Source organism: Schistocerca cancellata, chromosome 12, assembly GCF_023864275.1.
Source record: "Schistocerca cancellata isolate TAMUIC-IGC-003103 chromosome 12, iqSchCanc2.1, whole genome shotgun sequence".
NCBI classification, from domain to species: domain Eukaryota; kingdom Metazoa; phylum Arthropoda; class Insecta; order Orthoptera; family Acrididae; genus Schistocerca; species Schistocerca cancellata.
The window spans coordinates 147,074,037-147,098,533 of NC_064637.1; the positions used below are offsets into that span (position 1 = coordinate 147,074,037).

At 39.8% G+C, this 24,497-nt stretch overlaps 1 protein-coding gene across 1 annotated transcript in view; it reads right to left on the reverse strand.

Moving 5' to 3' along the window:
• Positions 1 to 3,011: 3,011 nt before the first annotated feature.
• Positions 3,012 to 24,497, reverse strand: part of LOC126109533 (uncharacterized) — an 80,007-nt gene continuing 58,521 nt past the window's right edge. The window contains exon 11 of the mRNA XM_049914552.1: positions 3,012 to 3,080. Coding sequence (XP_049770509.1) covers positions 3,012 to 3,080 — 69 coding nt within the window. The remainder of the gene's footprint in view (positions 3,081 to 24,497) is intronic.

A 24,497-nucleotide genomic window follows, 5' to 3' on the forward strand; every position in this document is an offset into this window, starting at 1 on the left:
GGAAGAGAGGATATATTGAAGGGCAAGTTCCCATCTCCGGAATTCTGATAGGTTGATGTCAGTGGGAAGTATCCAGATAACCCGGACGGTGTATCACTGTGCCAAGATGTGCTGGTCGTGCACCGAGGCATGTTTAGCCACAGGGTGATCCTCACTAGCAACAAACACTGTCTGCCTGTGTCCTTTCATGTGAATGGACAGTTTGTTGCTGGTCATTCCCGCATAGAAGGCTTCATAGTGTAGGCAGGTCAGTTGGTAAATCACGTGGGTGCTTTCACACGTGGCTCTAGCTTTGATCGTGTACACCTTCCGGGTTACAGGACTGGAGAAGGTGGTGGTGGGAGGGTGCATGGGACAGGTTTTACACCGGGGCTGTTGCAAGTTTAGGAGCCAGTGGGTAGGGAAGGTGGTTTGGGAATTTCATAGGGATGAACCAAGAGGTTACGAAGGTTAGGTGGACAGCGGAAAGACACTCTTGATGGAGTGAGGAGGATTTCATGAAGGATGGATCTCAATTCAGGGCAGGATTTGAGGAAGTCGTATCCCTGCTGGTGAGCCACATTCAGAGTCTGATCCAGTCCCGGAAAGTATCCTGTCACAAGTGGGACACTTTTGGGGTTCTTCTGTGGGAGGTTCTGGGTTTGAGGGGATGAGGAAGTGGCTCTGGTTATTTGCTTCTGTACCAGGTCGGGAGGGTAGTTGCGGGATGCAAAAGCTGTTTTCAGGTTGTTGGTGCAATGGTTCAGGGATTCGGGACTGGAGCAGATTCGTTTGCCACGAAGACCTAAGCGGTAGGGAAGGGACCGTTTGATATGGAATGGGTGGCAGCTGTCATAATGGAGGTACTGTTGCTTGTTAGTGGGTTTGATGTGAACGGATGTGTGAAGCTGGCCATTGGACAGATGGAGATCAATGTCAAGGAAAGTGGCATGGGATTTGGGGTAGGACCAGGTGAATCTGATGGAGCCAAAGGAGTTGAGGTTGGAGAGGAAATTCTGGAGTTCTTCTTCACTGTGAGTCCAGATCATGAAGATGTCACCAATAAATCTGTACCAAACTTTGGGTTGGCAGGTCTGGGTAACCAAAAAGGCTTCCTCTAAGTGACCCATAAATAGGTTGGCGTACGAGGGGGCCGTCCTGGTACCCATGACTGTTCCCTTTAATTGTTGGTATGTCTGACCTTCAAAAGTGAAGAAGTTGTGAGTTAGGATGAAGCTGGCTAAGGTAATGAGGAAAGATGGGACCAGGTTGGGAGCATATGGAGGATGATTGATGACAGAGTGTCCAAGGTGGCAGATTGTTGCAAATGTTGCAGCACTCATGTGCGATCTGGCGTTGTCATGCTGAGACAGAAGGTGCTCCATGTGTGGACAAACTCTTCGGAGGTTAGAAAGTCGATTACAGCATGACACTTCTCACACATCAACGTAGTTACACCACCATGTTACATGTTACAATTTGGAGCCCTCTGACAGCAGAGAGCTGCAACCTGTATCAGCAAAGTGGGAAAGTCAACTGAGTAATACGCACGACATTTAAGACCTCAACTGATATTTAGAAGAGAATAAAAAATTCAGAGACATTACTTTTCATCACAACCTTTTAGACTGTCTATGGGTGAATGAATAAACAAATAAAATGAACAATAACAAGAACTTCCCAGTCCATAGCTCCATATTTATCCACGTTGATTGGTTGGTTAATTCAGGGGAGGGGACTAAACAGTGAGGTCATCAGTCCTTTCGGGTTAGGGAAGGATGGGAAAGGAAGTCACCTGTGCCCTTTCAAAGGGGCCATGCCGGCATTTACCTGAAGCGATTTAGGGAAATCACGGAAAACCTAAATCAGAATGGCCAGACGCGAGTTCGAACCGTCATCCTCCGAATGAGAGTCCAGTGTGTTAACCATTGCACCACCTTGATGGATCACATTTATGCAGAGATCCCAATACTGTGACTATTAAAATGAATGTGACCCTTTGTCACTGCCGACCATATTGGTTGATGGTGTCACTGTTCAGAATATATGGATTGTATCATATTCAGTACTCCCCAACTTTTTCAAATATTTGCAACAGCACCCACCCAAGATGCTGCAGAACGCTGGTCCTATTTTAACCTTCACCTTTAGGCAGAAGCGGGATATTTCATTCCAGTCTGGTGCACAGTAGTAACTGAAGTTGGGCACAAACTTTCTTGAGCTACACAATCAGTCCTCAATCTTTCAGAATTTTCTACAGCTCTATCAGGATAAAGATGAGGACATGGAAAAATGAAAGGTTGCATGCTCACATACAGAAGTGAGGGAAAAAAATAAAGAAAATCAAAACTATAGAGCCCAGTTCAGAAGTGACTCCGGATACAACAGTAATGATAAAAAGTAGAAGATATTTTAGTGATACCATGTACCACCATGTCTCAAAATCACATTTACCACACACAGCTCCATTACATGATTCTAAACTTGGAATGCATTTTGAATACAAAACTAGAATATTCCAAAGTTCTAAGATGAGCTGACAGTACTCTCAAATTCAATGTTTCCCCACATCCATATTACAATATAAGAAATAAAGTATCACCCTACAATATTTGTTAAACACCAAACAAGGGACTCACATGTAGATTTTAGGTTTCTTACCTGACATGGTATTCCTTGTCATGCCACAACTCGAAATCTTGAGACAGCCTTCTCCAACGAGAGCACACCTTCTGTACCACATCTATTAGCTCACTGAAAGACATATGAGAGAAGATCTTTATCAGTATCTCATCTGGCAAGTCACTGACACTCACACGCAAGGTGTCTGCGGCACACGGTGTGCTCTCAGGCACATCAGAAACTGACTGGGAATACATGCTGTCGGCATCTTCCAGAGCAGAAGTGATGGAGGACGGAGTAGCTCCAGACGACACACAGCTCTGACACACTGGGACATCTTCACCAGCCACTCGGAACCCACCACCGTGCTCAGCTTCTGAAGCCATTCTGCTGTCGAATCTGCTTTCGGATCACAGCGAGATGGACGCTGCTGGGGAAGGGATCGTCGTGTAGGTGTCTCCGAGATACACCTGCAGGCACTGAAATAAAACAGAAAAATATGTATTCAAATCAGTATTATAAACTATATGAATATATAATAAAACCCATATTATGGTTTTAAAAATCACTCCAGATGAGTGGTATGCATTCCTACATATTCTTACCACGAATGATAGTCACGTAACCGTAAAACAGTTTATTTAGAGAAGAGCACATATTTTTTGCAGATTTGTTATTTTATTTGCCATGGTGAGGGACGACAGATGTCTTCAAGATGGGACGGCAATCACAGTAACTTTGTGAGAGGCAGTACCTGAGGGGATGCAAATAAGGGAAATTCTTAGCACTGCCAACCTGCTTTTGAGAAGTGTGACGTCTTCTAGGAATAGATATACTATTGACAGCAGTCATGACAGTTACTCAAACAAATAAAAATAAAATGTCATTCTGAGTCCTTCATTCTTTAGGCAGACTTGTATGTAAAGGTTTCACATTGGGTGTTCTGATTTGACAGAAGTTTGATGTTATCCAGTTGATGTATATGCCAATGGACAACATATGGATCATATACACAAAAGGTATTTGTGTATTGAGAAAAGTGATTTATTCATCTCGTAACAAACATATGCTAATGATTTGATAAGAGTACAAGAGACATGAAAATATGGTTAATACAATTTCACTAATATAAAACTATAGTTAATAGGGCAGAGTAGTATTTCAACTTTAATGCAGCTTCTTTGTGAAAATATGCTTTTACATATTGACAAAAGACAACCGATCAAGTACATCCTGCTCAAGCATAGGCCCTGAAACCTTCAACTGAGTACAGCATCACTGAAGCAGATTATTGTGTAGATTTTTTTTCCTCCCTCCAATGAACTTAGGATCATACTCTGAATGTTCTTGGCTTTTAGTTTGTTGTAATAATATCACAGATATATAGGGAGCGTACAGTTGATAACTACAGATTTTTTAATAAAGGGCGCCATGACTTCCTTGGATGCACAGCACACACACTGCTAATAATTCTTTCCTGTAATACTTAAGTATGCACATTAAGTTGCTCAAATTGCAAAAGAAAAAACACCATACCTTATAGCTGAGTGGAAGTAGCTATGGTACATAATTTTCCCATGTCCATGTCAGTGGCATGAACTAATATTTGTTGTGCAAATGCACAGCTACATAGTGTGTTTACCAGATATTGCACACGATCTTCCAATTTAAATTCTTGCCTAGATTTAACCCCAAAAATTTCACAGAATTCAATTCTAGATTTTGATTTTTATGGTTTGTTTTAATTTCCTAGGATGTTGACAGTTTTGTTCTGAACTGAATCGCATGGTTTTTTGGGTTGTTGTTGTTTTTGTTGTCCTCTGTCCGTAGACTGGTTTGCCGCAGCTCTCCATACTATTATATCCTGTGCAAGTCTCTTCATATCCAAGTAACAACTGCAACCTACATCCTTCTGAATCTGCTTACTGTAGTCATCTCTTGGTCTCCATCTATGATTTTTACACTTTGATCTCTCGGAATGCGTCCCACCAACCGGTCCCTTCTTCTAGTCAGGTTGTGCAACAAATTTCTTTGATCCACAATTCTATTCAGTACCCAATCTATCTGGGATCCCAACAAGATAAGGGGGGGGGGGGGGGGGAGGGGGAATTCCAGTGGCTTTTTTTTTCCAAATTTCCTTGACATGTTAGAAATTCCCCAACATCCATAACCTGTGACAATCCTGGCTACCCTTAATTCCATACCTGTCAAGTTTATCGATAAGAAGTGCAAGGTGTACCGAGACAAAGGCTTTTGTAGGTCACAAGAGATCCCTGGTATCTTTGTTTTTTACTGTCTAATGATGTACTAATCTTGTCAACAAGCTTGTTAATTACTTCTATTAGTAGCTTTTGTACACTGGAAACCAAACTGATTTTTTCAAAACAAATCATATCTTTCAATAACATTTTGAATCTGAATGGTAGCTGCTTTTTTTAATACTTCTGACAGGACTGGAAGAAGAGAGATGGGACAATAATTTCCCATATCCTCTCAACACTTTTTGAACAGCAGTTTTACTTCCGCGTACTTCAGTGCCTCTGGCCAACATCCATGTTCAAAAGATTGGTTTGTTATTATAGGTAGTGGGTGTCTTATTTTACACACAAATTTGAGAACTTTTGTGGGTATCTCATCCCAGCCTGCAGAACTTCAAACTTTTCTGTGTTAATATAACATTTCCTCCTACTATTGTTGAAAATGTTTTAATTTTGTGAGGCATTCAGACATTTGGTCTAGTCCAAAACAATATACTTTATTGTCATAATCTGCAACACTGACACCTGACTTCACCATATTAATGAACTCGTGGAAGCATTCTGAAAACTGAGCTGGATTTACGATAATCATTTTGATTTTACAAATTCCAGGACTAGAGGCTTTAACACGCAACTCATATTTCACTACAGCCCACATCGTAATTGATTTATTATCATGTCTTAAAAATTAAACTGTTATTTGCCATTTGTCTTGCTGCCTTGGCAACTTTCTTAAATATAATTTTGCATCACCTAACATATTCAGCAAATTCAGTATTTTTATTATAGCTTAATTTATTATGTAGTGCCTCTCCTTGGCACTAGAGATTTTTATACTTTTTGTAATCAATTCCAAGTCTTTTGTCACTTTATTAAAACAAGTTTTAGGTGGAAATGTTTCATTGAGAACATTTAAAAAACTACTTAAGAATCTTCAAAATTTGAACTGCTTGACATATTTTGATCATTGAAGTGCCATTCTGTCTCATCCAGCTTGCTATGAAATGAAATCATGTTTTCTTGATTGAAGTTCATTTTTATGTATATTTTTTAGACAGAACTTCCTTACTTGATCTAGGTAGCTCAATGAATGATGCTGAATGTTCAGAAACCACTGAATCCAAACAAGAAAAGTGGGAGTAGCAGTATTACATTTCCCTGCAGCAATACTCAAGCAAGGAAGAGACAAACCCTTTCATAGCCGCATCGGAGGTGACTCCAGCAATTAGGAAGCAACAAAAACAATATTTAATATTCATGTCCAACCCAACTGTGACACTACATAATGCAATAAATAGCAGAACAGCAAGCTGTGTCTGAAATAATTTCTTACGAGTGAAAATACATAATGATAACTAAACAGTGTAATACTATGCTAGCTGACAACCAAAAGTTGACATTACAAAGAACATGAAAACAGCAAAATAAAATCTTATGAATTAACAGGATCTCCATTGCCACAGGGGGTTTTGGGCCATGAATGTTGTTCTCATTAATACCTTCAACCGTGTTAGAAACTTGAAAAATGGAAAATGTAGGATGGAATAACAATATTATAATGAAAAGGGTATATCCCTACTAACCATATAGAGGCACAACGAACAGGCTACTATACATTTGAGTTTCTGCCCAAATAGGCCTCTTTCTAAAGCAGGAAACACAGCATATTGATACAAGCACAACTCTTCCTGCAATATATCCTAAATTCCCGTAAGCCCCCCTGGCCTCAACCTTCACTAGTCCCTAGTGTTGACAACTGTAATACTCCTATCAGCTGTGGTTCTCTCCTCCTATTTAACAAGGATGGATATTCCACAATACTCTAGTCACTGTCCTTCACCCACCTACCCCACTCCTGCACTATACAGCATTCTATTCCACTAATGTTTTCTTCCTCCCCTACTTCTTTTGTGCTCTCCCTCCTTCTCCACAAACCTACCTTGTCCCCACCACATCCCTGCATGCTCCCACAAGCAGCAGAACAAGTCCTCCTCCCCAACCCCGCATCTTCCTTAATCCCATCACCCAGTGACTGCTTTTCCCATCAGGTGCAGTTGCTGTACACAGTCTGTCCTCAGTGGCCAGACAGTTGTCACATGTGAGAGAGTCTCGCTTGTGTGACTGCTTCAGCACTGTCACAGCTCGACAGAAAACTACTGTTTCTCCTGCAGCTATTTGCCAAGGGGGTTAAAATACTCGGCTATGCCGAGCACAGCTATTGATAGGAACCAGCAGAGTGGCAGTTCGCCATCTTGCAGAGATCTGAAAGAATGTTTCTCGGTTAAAGCACTGTGACACTTACCCTATAAGTTTTCATACATCTGAATAATTTCTGAGTATTTATTTTGACACTACAAATAGTCCAAGTATACACTCCTACAGCAAGCTATTCGCATGATGAAGCAGAAGCATTTTACGAAGAAATACAAAATGCACATAACAAAGGACAATACTGCCACTTTAAACTGGTAATTGGGGACTTAAATGTCAAGGTCAGTATCAAAAAACAGGGTGATGACTCAGTAGGCTGCCACGGAATCGACAAGAAGAACGAAAGGGGTGAAAGGCTAGTTCAACTTGCGGAAGAAAATAAATTATTCATCATGAATAGCTTTTCCTAAGAAACACCATAATAGGAAATGGACATGGAGAAGCCCAAGTCATGAGACCCACCAAAATGGTCAAAGATGTTTCAGTTTTAAATCAATTTAATACTGGTAGCGACCATAGACTGGTAAGAGCAAAAATAAACATGAATACTCAAGAAGAATGAAGAAAACTAATATCACAGGAAAAAGAAATTATAGGTATGGATAAATTAAATGAAAGGAATAAGGATTTTCAATGTGCCCCTCAAGTGAGATTAGAAGAGTTAACACAAGAGAATTTTGCTGAAATGATAATGGAAAATGCAAAACAAATTTATGTGGAGTGACACCAATTACTAAACAACCAGGAAAGTTAAGGGTGGAAACCAAAGCGTGAGAGTGAGAGAGAGAGAGAGAGAGAGAGAGAGAGAGGGGGGGGGGGGGGGAGATTGTGTAATACAGGTTGTCACTACCTGTATAGCCCTCCCTGCCTGAAATCTTTGTTTCGGTGAAAGAAGCGTCCGATCCCACGCGTCAGCTTTGACCCGTGACGTAAGGGTGTTGTGTGTGACGTCATGACGGCGCGGAGTTTGGTTTGTGAGTGTGGCGTGTTTGTAGATGTTGTCGTGTTGTGGTTTGTTGTGCTCTCTGGTGGTATGTTCAGGGTTTTCGTTTGTGTGGTGTAATGGACTCAGTTTCCTTTTGCTCATTATCCAGAATTGTTCGAGTGTTGGCTGTGTTTGTAGTGGAATTCGTTTCAGTGAGTTAATAATTTTGTGTGAAGGTTAATTTAGTGTTGTTCGCTGTACGTCGTGTGGTAATTTTAGTAAAATTAATCAGTTGTTGTTTTTGTTCAGGAATGGATATGCCAGATAAAATTAACAGTGCGCAGGTCAAGGGAAGTGTTCGATCCCAATGTGTGGCTGTGTATGTTGCTATTGGTATCGGGAGATGCTTTTGAGCTATATTGGCCAAGGGAAGTGTTTGATCCTAATTTATGGGATCGGGTGCTGCTGTTGAGCTATATAGGTCAAGGGAAGTGTCCGATTCCAGATGATATTGTGTTTAGTGGAATTTGGGGAGTTTTGTGATGTCGGTTTTTTCGTCGTTTGTGTGGTTTTGTATGGGGGTGGCGTCTAAATTTGTTTATATTTAGTTTGCCCCCACCCAAAAACACCCCATTTCCAGCGCTTGTCCCGTTAGTGTCATTAGGCTTTTTGTGGAAAGTGTGTGTGTTTCTTTTTCGATGTATTTTCGTCCTCATAATGTGTACGTAACGACTTTATATGCGCCATATTGGAATCGTGGTTTATGGTCGTTTCCGCCATATTTGTGACGTCATGAGTCAAAGCAGACGTGCGGGATCGGACGCTTCCGTATTTCCAAACCATTCCCCTGCCCTCTACTCAAAACCTGCAATGTAAAATTCCAGTTTCACACAACATCACTACAGTCTGTGCCTTTTTACTACACCAACAATACCACAAAATCAAATTGTTTTCTAAAATATAAAGAATACTGCATCATAGTCATTACACTGTGTAATAATACAATCCTCACAAGAGCCTAATAAAGGAAAATTAGAATGTCCTCATCTGGACTTGCTTACGAAAAGCTTATGAAGCCTTTTGCTTTCACAGCAACTGGTATGATCCTCTGTTGTGCACTTCATTCACTGTCTACCTTCTGACACATTGGTTTAAGAACATTTCCCTTTCTTTGCCAACTAACAAACAGGCCATAAAACAATCTCAATGTCTCTTTGATAAGCTATTTAGTAAGCACATATCTGCAAAATTTACTGAGTAATTTTTGAACGGCTGGTATAGATTAAAATCATTTGTATTTTACTACTTAACACTGTCAGCAATTAAAGATATCAAATACGATGTGCAAGACAGGTATCAGCATTTCACTATGTACGGTCCTAAACGTCCACAATGAAGGCCTCTTCTCTTCATTCTCTTGACACGTCTAGGCTGACGCAACTGGAGGTATTGTGCTCTCAGTGCAGTGATTTAACACCACCACAAAGGCACGATTCTTATACAGTACTTTATTTTCTCAAACACTGCCCTATCAAGCTCTAGAGAAACATTATGCAACCGTAGCTACACTAATCACAAGCTATGTATAACCTAAAAAATACCGGGAAGTAATATTACACTGATCACTTCCCACCTTACTATGTTCTAAATTTACATCTGCGTAAACACGATCACTGTTTCGTAATTAGTACTTACTTGCCTTGTGTATTGCTATTCTGTTGCTAACACAACGCTGTGCTCACTCCTGCGCAGGTCTCCTAACGACGTTAAAAACACGAGACTCAACGACAGAATAAGAATTTAGCAGTCCTGAACAATGGTAAAGTGGCTTACTGCTCTGCCGAAACAGCGCAGGTATCGACATACTGGCGTATTCTGATTCCCGCTGTGCTCGCGGTTGCGCAACTTCGTGCATACTAATGCGCAACTTCGTGCATACTAATATCAGTCACTTACTCCGACGTTCTAATACCACACCCTATTTACTGCCAAATGCGCTCTTAGATTCCAAAACAAACCTAAAACGGAAATCAAGCCACATTCGAAACTTACAATAAGGTTCAAACAAACCTGTGACACATGTGACATCAGTTTACGCAAAAATTTATGATATGTTCTACAGTTCAGAACTGGGCATCACGAGGCAAAAACTACACTTTTCTTCCCTTTCTTGGAACAAATTCTTTCTTTGGCACAGGGCCCCATGGTGTACCTGTACATTGGATATGGGACGCGCTCGTTTCCACAGTAAGATCTGATAGTTCAAGAATTTGTAGAAGAAACCAAGCAAAATGATATCAAGTACGAATACTAAATTAAAACATGTACTGGAAGACAGCACGTCACTTACCACATTCCGCGTAACTTGACTGCAACAAATCGTATATAACCGCCTTAACAATCCACACACGTGACTTGATCCCAGAGCCCTCTGCGGATTCCAAACTGAACGTCGAGAACAAAACAAGCGCGATGGCGTCAAAGTCAAACCTTCAGCGGCCCACTCCAACACATTATTATGTTGAACACAACAGTAAACATCAGAAAAAATTAATTATCAGCGATATTGGGTGCCCTATGATGAATGGTCAATATTAAGGGATATGACAAGCACAATCATTTGAACCGAAAAAGTCTGGTAATCTAAGATGTATGCTTTAAGAGCTACGAGTACGTATAATAGATTTTTGTTGCTTCGATTGTTCGTTCTTGTCATATGCCGAACATACATCGTTTGGAGCGCGCGGCTTCGATAGGCAAACATTCTTGGAAATTACCCATTTATCATTTCTCCTGCGGCACCAGTAGATTCTTTCACATCAACGAAAACAGTCTGAAAATGTTCAGCAGTTTCCCCATTAAACTGCTGTAGAAACATACTGGTTGTGAGAAAAACTCCCCATCGCAACCCCCTCAGATTTAGTGTTAAGATGGCCTAGTGGATAGCCCGTCAAAAACTGAACACAGATCAAGCATGAAAACGTGTGTAACATTGAGTAAAATGGCAGGGCTACAGCGTCGTGATTCAGTAGTCATGGGGTTGGACTGCAAAGCGTACGAGTCCGGTTCAAACCTCCCACGTGCCATTTATTGTTATGTCACAACATTATGAGCTGTCCATCCTGTCATTGAAATGTTTGTTCCGTTTTGTAGTCTTGGCAGTTGTCAAACTATACATTGACTATAAAATACAAGTCATGTGGCAATCACAGAAATGAAAAACAACAAACGAGTGCGAACTATGTTACAACAAAGGAATTCAGGAGTCAAAACTCCCAAAACCGAACGCGACTTCAAAAACGTTAAAAACATATTTTGAGAGAGCAGACAGAAACTATGACTGTAAAACTCTTGTGTTCATTTGTTGTCGTTTATGTGGCAAACTATTGCGTTTTCATCATTTCCTTGGGAGAGATCACATTCACAGGAACACCTCAATCAGGCAAGGAGGCGTATCTCATTCACTCATCACGCATAAAAATTGGGTGCGTCGATAAGAGATTCTTATCATATGACCCACGTACTGTCACTAATGCCGTGTATGACGCACCAGAGGTGTTTTCCGGTAGAGGGTTCTGTTGACATGTCGCCTTGTCATCAAAGGTTTGCAGTTCGCATTCGAAAGCCACGTCTTTTCGGCTACCAATAGAGTAATTGTCCAGAATCAACTTTCATTATAGGTCCCTTCCTAACTTGCACCTCGCTGTTGCAAACGCACATTACGCCACGACACAGACACGAATTTTAATAGGTGTCATCAAACCAGGTCTGAGATGCATTTTCGCGCCGAAAGAAATTTTCTTGACGGTTCTTGGATGAGTGGGAAATGTAAACATTTGACGGCACCAGACCAAAAGAACAAGTGCTGATAGAGACTTACCATACAAGCTCCTGTATAGTCTTGTTTGCGACATCGACAGAGTGCATTCTATTATAATGTAGTAGCAACACTTCATGCAGTTTTGTCGGTTGTTTTTCTTACGTGACCGAAAGCTCTCTCATTGTTGGCAACTAGCATTAGTTACGATCGACACACCCCTGGTGAGGAGTTCGTAGAGCACATCCTTTTTGAGCCACCAGATGAAAAACATTGTGTTGACACTGCCCTTTCCTCGAGTATGTGTGTTGTTAGGTCTCAGCTGTGGATTTCTTCTTAGGAGTTAACATAACCACACCATAACTCACCATCAATAACAATACTGAATAGGAATGCTCAACAAACGAAGTAACGACGTTCAAGCAAATATGCAGTAATACTCTCACGTTTTGTTTTTGTTGCTTTGAACTAGAACATGCAGTATTCTTAAAACTGACTTTTGCCTACTAGATGCAAATAATATATTGCCCGTGTCACAATTTGGGTTCCTTAGGGGTTCTGATATAGAAGAGGCTATTTACACATCGAATGAGAATGTCCTTCATTCATTAGATAATTAATTAAAGGCTACTGGCAGTGACCTGTCAAAAGCCTTCGAGTCTGACAAATCATAGCAACTTAGAATGTTATGACGTCACCAGCAGTGGTGCGAAATGGTTTGAGTCTTGCCTATCTGACAAGAAACAAAGGGTATCGTTGCGAAATATCAGTGCAGCAAGCTGTCAGTCTTCACCTGATTGGAAATTAATTACATGTGATGTTCCGCAAGGTTCCATCTTGGGTCCGTTGCTTTTTCTTGTGTACATTAATGATATCTCTTAAGTTACATTGCTGGATGCAAAGTTTGTTTTGTTTGCAGATGATACAAACATTGCAATAAGTAGCCAGTACAGATTTAGAAATTACTGTTAACCAGATTTTCAATGGTTTATACCCAATTCACTGTCAATAACACATCAAAAAAAAGTTTTGCATCACCTCTTGTCCGAGAGTTCCAGAACCTGTACAGAAAACTGGAATAGAGATCAACATACTTTCTGACCTTGTTTTGCTCATGAAAACCGCACATTGCATGTTGTACCACAATACAGCGAGACCTTCAGAGGTGGTGCTCCAGATTTCTGTACACACCGGTATCTCTAATACCCAATAGCACGTCCTCTTGCATTGATGCATGGCTGTATTCGTCATGGCATACTATCCACGAGTTCAACAAAGCTGCTCCAGATTCTCCCACTCCTCAACGGTGATTCGGCGTAGATCCCTCAGAGTGATTGGTGGGTCACGTCGTCCTTAAACAGACCTTTTCAATCTATCCCAGGCATGTTTGAGAGGTTTCTTGTCTGGAGAACATGCAGGCGACTAGTCGAGCGATGTCGTTATCCTGAAGGAAGTCATTCAAAAGATGGGCACAATGGGGGTGCCAACTGTCGTCCACGAAGACGAATGCCTCGCCAAAATGCTGCGATATAGTTGTACTGTAGGTCGGAGGATGGCATTCACATAGTGTACAGCCATTATGGCTCCTTCCATGACCACCAGCGGCGAACGTCGGCACCACATAATGCCACCACAAACCAGCAGGCAACCTCCACCTTGCTGCACTCACTGGACAGTGTGTCTAAGGTGTTCAGCCTGACCAGGTTGCCTCCAAGCACATCTCCGATGATTGTCTGGTTGAAGGCATATGCGACACTCATCGGTGAACAGAACGTGATGCCAGTCCTGAGCGGTCCATTCGGGATGTTGTTGGGCCCATCCGTACCGCACTGCATGGTGTCGTGGTTGCAAAGATGGACCTTGCCATGGATGTTGCGAGTGAAGTTGCACATCATGCAGCCTATTGCGCACAGTTTGAGTCTTAACACGACGTCCTGTGGCTGCACGAAAAGCATTATTCAACATGATGGCGTTCTGTCAGGGTTTCTCCGAGCCATAATCCGTAGGTAGAGGTCATCTACTGCAGTAGTAGCCGTTGGGCGGCCTGAATGAGGCATGTCATCGACAGTTCCTGTCTCTCTGTATCTCCTACATGTCCGAACAACATCGCTTTGGTTCACTCTGAGACTCTTGGGCACTTCCCTTGTTGAGAGTCTTCCCTGGCACAAAGTAACAATGCAGATGCGATCAAACTGCGGTATTGACCATCTAGGCACATTTGAACTACACACAACATGAGCCGTGTACCTTGTCCATGGTGGAATGACGAACTGATCGGCTGTCGGACTCCCTCTGTCTAATGGGCACTGCTCGTGCATGGTTGTTTACATGTTGGGCGGGTTTAGTGACATCTCTGAACAGTCACAGGAACCGTATCTGTGATACAACAGTCTCAGTCAATGTCTATCTTCAGGAGTTCTGGGAATTGGGGTGATGCAATATTTTTTTTTTATGTGTGTAGGTAAATGATAGTGGCTACTCACCTTATAGCATGATAGTGCGTTGCAGATAGGCACAACAAAAAGACTGTCGGAGAGTGAGCTTTAAGTCAACAGGGCCTTTGTCGAAAAGGCGTGGTTTATTAATGCACAGTGAAAAATCAAAGTTCTGTGCTTACATACTTCTCTAATTATATTTAGGAAGTAGGATAATTCTTTGCTGTGATGTTCAAAATGATCTGAATTTTCCATGATGTATTTAATAGCATTGGTTGACTGAATCATTTTTATTTGGGCCTGTAAAATTACATTTTGTACAAAGATTGTACAGTAGTATAGAACAAACCAATGAATACAATAATATATGGGTAAAAATAGAAGAGAAACAAACAATACTGTAAACAATATAAATACAAGATACGTAATATTAAATTCAAGGTTAAACCAACAAAAAAGCAGCACTGCAGCCAATATCTATACAAGATATACAATATTGCATACAGATTACATAATTCATAATGTAACACACCTTATACAAATCTTATAACTCTAATTCATTTAAATTATATACAGTATGGTTTATGCAAAACTGTTTCAGTATTATCTTTAATACAGTAAGGTTGTCAATGACCTTTTTGCGTCCACTGGTTTGCTCGTAAATTCTTATTCCAGCCAGGTTCATTCCTTCTTGTACTATATTGAGACTAGCGGAGTCTTTGTGAAGACTTTGCTGCTACCATGTTATTGTGAATATATAACATTAGTTTTGTTGATTCCAAATATCACAAAGGAGTAGATATACAGAATTGAGAGTGTCAGTATCAAAGTGTCTTGAATAGGTGCCCACAGGATGTCCAATTTGAAACACCACAGATCAATCTCACAGTTTGTTCTTGTATTTTGAAAACTTTTCCCACTTTTGCAGTGTTTCCCCTGAATACTATACCATACAAGACCAGACAGTGGAAATATGTGGCATATGAAAAAATTGTCTTCCTGTCAACATAAGGCAAAACAGCTGTTAGTGCAGAACATGCTGAGCTGTTTCTCGAGCAGGTAATTAGTATGTTCATTCCATCTTAATTTATGATATGTTTGTATTCCTAGAAATCTCTTATGTAAGGTTTAGTTTATTTTCTGATCAAAGGCTTGAAGCTTGTTATTTGCTTTCAAAGTGCATTAAATTTCTTTTTGAGGGGTTTAATGATATGCAGTATGCTGTTTGCTGAAAAGATACAGTCATGTTCAGAAAAATCAGAACACCTCGGTTCAGAACGTGTCCTATTGCCTAGTAGGCACAGGACCCACCATGGGCCCTGATAACTTTTTCTATGCATGATGGCATCAATGTGTATAAGGCGTGAATGGTGTCTTGTGATAAAGCCGTCTATGCTGCATTCACCTGGTTTCAAAGTTCATCTGTGGTGGTTAGCACTGGGTCACAGCAATTGTGCCCATCGTTTCACCACATCCCACATATTTTCGATTGGTGCCAAGTCCTTTGATCTGGTGGACCAGGGCAAAAGGCTGATAGCCTGTAACCTCAAGAAGGCACATGTTTGTGAGCAACAAGTGGTCATGCACTGTCTTGCTGAAAAACTGTGTCTGGCTACAAGTTGCAAGACGTCATTCACGTAGGTCACACTGGTCATAGTCCCTTGGACACACACCAATTGTGGTTCGTGACTGTAGCCAACAGCACTCCACATCATAAGACCTCTAGTATATCTCTTGCAAATACAGTCACTGATGCCACTCCTGCAGTGAAGCAAAATGCAGCTATCATTTTCTAACAAACAGAACCTGAATTCGTCTGAAAACACTATCTGATGCCATTTCTCTCCCCATTTATGATGTTACTTACACCATTGCCATCTAACATGTCTCTGCACATGCGTCAAAGGCAGGAAGAGACGTGGACGATGCGCACTTAACTCGTGCAGTAATAAACGGCAACGGACTGTCACCCTTGACAGTGCACAATTTGTTACACTGTTGCACCAGAGCTGAGGGGGGACAGATCCGTCCTGCAATGCTATTCATATAAAGAATCAAACTTCTTGGAGAAGGGGGGGGGGGTGTTCTGAGTGGTGTGACCTGACCCACTTCATTGTGTTTTACAGCCTTTCACCAACCATTTTGCACACACCCACTGCAATGCTGAAACCATCCCACACTAGCAACAATTTCCTGGATGGTTACATCACATTATTTCTTGTCAGTAATGCTCCCACTTTCCAACTCACTGAATTGACAGTACGGTTCATGCATAAATCCGCAAGGCATCTTGCACATCTCAAGTCACACTGATCCATCATTACCTTCAGTTTATAGCGACAAGAGCTGCAGACACATTTTACCAGTAGGTGGTGTCCTGCCACAATATCGATGCTGACGTTTAACCACAGGCTGAAATGGTTCAAACACTAATCATTTCTGCAGAACTAACTTATATACATGTCCTGTGAATATCAATGGCCTATCTAGTTGTTTAAGATGGTCTGCTTTTTCTGAACATGAGTGTATTTGTATTATTGTTGTGTTATTGTTTCACTTTTACTCCCTGTAGAGGATTTCATGTCGATCAGTGCTCATAAAACTCTGGTCAGCTGCCATTTATTTTATTTGTGCAGTGTGTATGCTTGGTAGCAGAGACTGGCCAGTACTTATTTCAGAACTACAAATAACTGTGTACAAGATCTAAGGTACCTCTCCGATATCTACTAGTGCCATATTACCTCGTGAATGAAAATGTTGAGGATACAGTCCAAAACTGTGAAATTAAAAATGAAATGTCTAAGAAAACAGTCTTAACATAACCAGAACAAATTCAGGAAAATATTGTTCTTGTGAAACGCAACTGGCTCTTCACTCAATGAAATAATGAGTTGTATCGATAGAGGCGCTCTGGTTGATTCTACACTTATAAGATTTCCAGAAGGCTTTTGACACCACTTCTCTGAAGTGGTTTCTAGTCAAATTGCACATTTATGGATTATAGCATACAACCTCATTTGCCTTTCAGTATGTTTTCCATGCATTTGGCTTCAACAGTATGTTCAGTATTTAAAATACTACAATTACACAAACAGAACGAAAATTGCATGTGCAGAAGATGTAGATATATATTGCAAAAATAATAATAATAATAACATATACAATACAGAAATATTTTTTAATTTGAGTGTCATGAAGAAAATGTAAATGCGTATACATTACTGTCACGCACATACATAGGCATACTTCATAATGAAGGCATTAACTGCTTATTGCATATCTCATGTGTGTCACAGTTTAGAAACTCCTCAATTGAGTAGTATGGCATACATTTGAATCAAACTTTTATGATAGGCTTAAAACTAGTCATTGGTAGATTGCTCACTGTCTTTAGGAGTTTGTTACAGAATTTCAAACATAGGTACTTATGGCTCTTGTGTGTTTGTGTCAGTCTTGAGCATGGAAGATGCCTGTTACTATCATTTTCAATATTATGGAGATGAACTTGGGATCAAGTTAAAATTTCTTATGTTTTCTTTAGTATATATTAAACAGATTTAGGTATACATACTAGGCAGTGTTTTAGGTCCTTCAACGAGATTGTTTTCAGCTTTGTCTTGCTACTCAACCTAATGCACAACTAATTGCTTTCTTCTGCCACTTGAAGATGGTACTTCAATCTCATGAGTTACCCCAAAGCAGTACTTCATACTGTAGTTGTGACTGAAAAAGCGAAGTATGAGGAAATTAATTTAATAATTTTTTATTAATAATGTGTGTCAGCTTTGTAGTGAGAAGAGAGTATGAGTAAATTTGCTGCATAGATAATTTGTATGCTTATCCCGTGTAAGTTTTTGATCTAAATGCAGTCCCAGCAATTTGGCATTTTTTGTTTCTTGTTTGAATGTCTAAGGTGAAGCAAATTTCCTCAATTTTTACTTTATTTGCAGATAAAAGATTGGCCCTGCACCAGTCACTGCTCTGCTTTGTTGTATTCTAAGAAATCCTACAGATTTTCTCATCTGTAATTAGTGTCATGTCATCAGCATATAGTACACCAACACGAGGCACATAATTTGAGTAGTCACTGATGTACACAATGAACAAGAAAGGTCCAAATACTGAGCCTTCTGGGATTCCTCCATTTTCATCAGTGTTCACACCTGGCTGTTTGCCTTTACTAATTGTATCCTGTTGCTTAAGTATGACAAACAGTTGTAATGGCTTATCTACAACACCATAATGTTCTAGCTTTTTAATCATTATATTATGTGTGACAGAATCAAAGGCTTTGTTTCCATCTAATGGTGATGCACACATGAATCTATTGTTCTCAGATCCTTCACATATGTTATTGAGGAGACACTATTGTTTTTCTTGTTGATAGCAGATACTGAAAGCCAACCTGTCTACTACTCTGTAATTTGTTACTTTCAAAATAATTGTAAATTTGCACACATTTACTGTTTTCTCTGACTTTTGATATAATGGGAACTATTTGTATGGGTCCACAATTGTTTGGCTTTTCTTTCACCTTTCTTTTAAAATTGGAATGTAACCACCATTTTCATTTTCAGATGGTCTAAACTGCACAATAGGATCCATGATTTCCTCTCAGGAAGACCACACTGTATATTATCTGACAAAGTCATTGATTAAAACAGAAGTGATATTTAACATCCCCAAGTAAGTGTTCTAGGCCATCTGCTTTTCTTAATCTATATAAAATCATTTAAGAGACAATCTGACAAGCAGCCTCAGACTTTTTGCACACGATTGTGTCGTTTACCACCTACTAAATTCATCAGAATATCAAAACTAATGAAAATGTAAAGATACTGTTTTGTTTTATGGAGCAAAAACAACTACGATCATATTCACCCATGTCAGAATTGTAGAACACAGAGACAAAGAGCTGTTCAAAAGAACTACACATTAATCTCAAACTATGGAAACGAAGACACCTAAAAACAGGGATTTTGAGAAAGATCTATAAAACACGCCATAGAGAAACTGAGGCCCTGAACCAAAAATTAAATGTCCTTCACCATATTGCTATGACAGATAAAAAGTAAAATATGGCTGAACAGCCCATGTGTCGCTCGCTAAAACGGCCAATAATTCACATGGCAAACATAAGAGAACATAAGTAGCTAAAAATAGGGCATTCCGCCAGGAAATGGCAGACCGTCAAAAGTTAAGTGCAATGAGCACAAAGTGATGAAGGAGTACCACTTAAATGGTGATGGTTAAGAAAAACGTGCCTGATATGCAACTGCCTATTCAAGTAAAAATAGTAATGAAAATAGAGATGTGAATAAATTAATGTAAATTAATAGAATTTTATCTTGTGGAACATGACTTCATTAAAAAGCAGTGAAATATTTCATGTCAGGCTGTGTTTCCACAAGCTGCAGAGTCTCATCAGCAACACAATGAAGCAGGGAGCTACCTGAGTTTTTGTTCTTTCATGGGAGGGAAACACTGTTCACAAATGTTGACATTAACAGAATGTCGGCTGAACTTTTTTACCTTGGGAAATACTTCTACACATAACATTGCGTGAAGTTGTGCTACTGAAAAAGCTGCTCTTGAGAAGAATGAAATTTCTCAAACTGACCACTTACAATTTTACTTCACAAGGTACAGTATCAGACAATACCAGAGCCACTTAACAATATAGGCTATGCAAGATCTGAAACACTGCCTCAGAACTGTGGCAAATGTGTAGAATGTTTTGGCAATACACCAAAAAATGTGGTCAGAGGTAATTGTGGTGATTAAAGTCCTGTAACACACAAACTGCCATCCGGATAGTAGTAGTCTATTCGTGAAAGCATGTTATGTCACAGCTTAGTAATCAGTAGATCCTTTCCTCATAGTGTCATTTAAGCTATTTAAATGTGTCACTACATAAGGGGAAAGGCTGTGGGCACGTAACAGAACAAGGCTCAAATGTAGAGGAACAGGGCCGATCAGCACATAGCATGTGCCACACAATGCAATCACAACAGCCTTTCTACGTAAAATTTGTGAAATACCAATGAGATAGCTTCAAGTAACATGTTTTTAATAAATCACAACACAGGGACACAATGTTGCAATTACTGTCTGTAACTGAAAATCTTGTACATCCATATCTGCTGGCAGATCCAGAATGACATTCTTATGGTATGGGTACTCTCCATGAAATTTCTATTATACATGAAACATTACACAAAGCACAAATCAAAAATACCATACAATGGAGTGAGAAATAAAAGATTTAATAATCCCTGGCACTATTTTTTTTAAAAAAATTCATTATTCCACAAGATCAATGTACTTTCAAATGAATGGAGATGATTATTTCATAGATAAAAAAAGTGGAAGTGTCCACCCTATGATGGCATCTTTAGGATCAAGTGTACTATATGACCAATTTAAGCCTTTCATCCATGGATAAGAGCACTGCAGCCAAGAGGCAGATACATTGTTGTAATGAATGAAAGTCATCTCTGTACTACTCTACAGCATGTCTGTTAATAACCAGTTAAGAACTTCCTCACCATCTCTATTGTAGTGCCAACTCAGCATGTCACAAGACAAGTCTTCAGCCATCCGCTACGAAAGCGCATCTTAGTTGATAAGGTATGTGGGGGTGATGTGGTTTTCAGTCCAAAAACTGGTTTGGTGAAGCTGCCCATGCTATGTTACTCTATCCTGTGCAAGCCTCATCTCTGAATAACTATTGCAACCTACATCATTCTGCATCTTGTTTACTATATTCATTTCTCGGTCTCCTGAGTCAACTGAAGAATGGGATATAACACGCAGCTTTGACCAGTGACATATTTAAGTCATATATGATAATTTGTTTATTTCTGAGCTATAAATAATAAATTTGGTTATCTTTGGAAATGAAGCATCAACTCAAATTTAAATCAATGAATGTAACATTAAAAGAAAGACATTGTAAACGAGTTTCATTGTCGTTTTAAAGATTCTGTATGCATTTTAATTTACCAGTCATCATTTGATCCGATAGTGAGTGTTTGTAGTCTATTATGTAATCATTTATAAAGCTTAAATTTCATTCTGAATAATTTTTAGATATTTGGGTAGAGTTAGTTTCATTCTGGGCAATTTTGAGAAGTTTGATTGTTTGTAGGTATAGATTTATCTGAGCAAATAAGGATGACTTAACTGATGTTATGCATGTAAACTTTTTTTTTTACAAATGGGAGTATTAATTGCTGAATTTATTCAGCACCACAAATGTGACCAAAATATACGATTAATGAGTGTGTCATAGCTGTGTGCAGGTGTATCAAGGACAATTTGTCATGTTCCATTAGAGGAGGAATGTGGTTTGAACAATCTAAGGTGATTTTGAGTGACATTATGAAGTTAATTATTCTAAGTGTATGAGGTATCCTGTGTGCTTGCATGTGTGCACGGATGTTGGGTAAGTGAGCATACCATAATTGATTGGTATTTGTTTTATCAAGAAGTTTGCAGGGAGCATTTAAAGTAAGGGGGCAGGGGGGGATCTAGGCATGTTGTTGAAACTGATGGGTCTGCTTTTGAGAAAGCAAGTACTGGAGAGGGAAGCCTGCACTGGAATTATGGGTTTCCAGGGCTGTTATTTTGGGGACAGGAAGTTCTGAAGTTGTTTTCAAGTTGGTTTATAAACAAACAAGGAAAGTGTTGGTCAAATTAATTCAGAAGCATGTTGCTAAGAGGTCTATGATTACATTTGATGGGTTTTTATCATATAGGGATTTGTGAGGGGGTTTCTTCATTTAGTTGTTATTACAGGACAGTAATACTAGTACCGTGTTCTTCAGTTCACCTATATACCAATGTCTGGTTGGTCACTTTTTCCTTCATGAGTAACATTGGTATCCTCCTCCTCAATTGAACAGGATACCAATGTTCCGTTGTCATAGTGCTCGTGTTGCTTAATACGTTTTCATGATATTTTAGTATTTTCTTTTGTGGTAATGCTTGTAGCTCTGTTTCAGGTTGCACCTGCCAAAAGCCCCATAATACCTGCATCTGTCGTTTTAATTTTATTACAGACTGATAAATCAGATTTTTTAAACACATTCTTTTACAATTATAGATTTATGTACAACCTCTGTTCTCCGAGCTATATTCTTTATTTCATTACATTATAACAACGTCACACGTATGGGTTTACGAGATGTATATCTACAATCTCCGTTCGTTGTGCTACATTGCTTTGTTCCTGAAGATTCAGTTATGCTTCAAATGTTAGTCATGTATCCTCTGTGGCCTACTTATGTTTTAATTGCTCATTGGCTTTGAGCAATTACATCATAAGTAAGGCACAGATGATACATCTGTTAGTGTCTCAGAATGTTTCCTGTCAACTAATCCCTTCTTTTGGTCAAGTTGTGATGAAATTTCTTGTCACCCCAGTTCTATTCAATACCTCCTCATTAGCTATGCGATGTACTCATTTAATCTTCAGCATTCTCCTGTAGCATCACATTTCAAAAGCATCTAGTGTCTTCTTGTCTAACCTGTTTATTGTCCACATTTCACTTCTGTACATGGCTACAGTCCAGACAAATAGCTTCTGAAAATATTATCTAACACTCAAATCTATAGTAGATGTTAACAATTTTCTCTTCTTCAGGAAGATCTCTCTTCCCATTGCCAGTCTACATTTTATACCCTATCTATTTTAGCTGTCAGTAAATGTCTTATTTCCTAATCTAATTTCCCCAGCATCACCCGATTTGATTTGTCTACATTCCATTATCCTTGTCTTGCTTTTGTTGATGTTAATCTTATATCTTCCTTTCAAGAGACTGCAAATTCTGTTCAATGGCTCTTCCAAGTGCTTTGCTGTCCGACAGAATTACAATGCCATCAGTAAATCTCAAAGTATTTATTTCTTCTCCCTGAACTTTAATTTGTATTCTGGACTCTCCTTTGGTTTCCTTTACTGTTTTCTCAATGTACAAATTGAACACTGGGGATAGGCTAGAACACCCTGTGTCTCTCCTCAACCACTGCTTCTCTTGCAGGCCCGTCGATTCCTAACTCCCCTCTGGTTACTGTACGAGTTGTAAATAGCATTTTGCTCCCAATATTTTACATTTGCTACCTCCCCCCCTACCACCCCTCCATAATATCAAAGAGTTCCAGTCAACACTGTCAAAAGCTTTATGTACAAGTCTGCAACTGTTATAAACAGAGATTTGCCTTTCCTTAACCTACCTTCTAAAGAAGTTGTAGGTTCAGTATTGCCTCTTGCATTCCTATGCTTTCCTGGAATCCAAATTTGCCTTTGCCAAGGTCAGCTTCTACAAGTTTTTCCATTCTTCTGTAAAGAATAAGTGTTCGTATTTTGCGAGTATGATTTATTAAACTGACAGTTTGTTAATATTTACACCTGTCAGCACAAGCTTTCTTTGTAATCTGAATTATTACATTCTTCCTGCAGTTTGATGGTATCCCACCTGTGTCAAACAACTTGCACACCCATTGGAATAGTTTTGTCATGGCTGGCTCTCTGAAGGCTATCAACAGTCCTGACAGAATGTTGTCTACTCACGGGCCCTTGTTTCAACTTAGGTCCCTTAGTGTGCTGTCAAATTCTTCTCACAGTATCATACCCCGCATCTCATTCTCACCTACATCAACATCCTCCTCCCTTTTATAATACTGTCTTCAAGTTTACCTCCCTTGTATAGACCCTCTATATAGGGTGGAGAGAAAATGTCATAAAATTTTAATCCTGGATAGCTGATGCCAGTAGGAACCAAAATTACTAATGTTGTGTAGGTCGACAACACACCATTTTTAAACTACAGAAACTTGGTGTCACGTGCTCCGATTTGCTGGGGCATTGCCCTGTTTCCATTCGGCGGTTGACAAGCAGCGCTATGGTTGTCAGTTCACAGAGCGTGTGGGCTGCCTCGGCTACATCACTATCTCTGGCAGGCAAAGCATTCGCAGTCACGCGTTGTCCAGAGCATACGACTACAGGGCAATCGGCCAGTCGGAGCGCGTGGTGCCAAGTTGACCTACACAGCATTAGTAATTTTGGTTCCTACTGGCAACAGCTATCCAAGGTTAAAATTTCGTGACCATCTTTCTCACCCCTGTATACTCCTTCCACCTTTCCCGTCATTAATTAGCACTGACATTCCATCTGAGCTCTTGATATTCATACAGCTGTGTGTCTTCTCCAAATGCCTCCTTAATTTTATGTAGGTATATTTTGGTTTGGG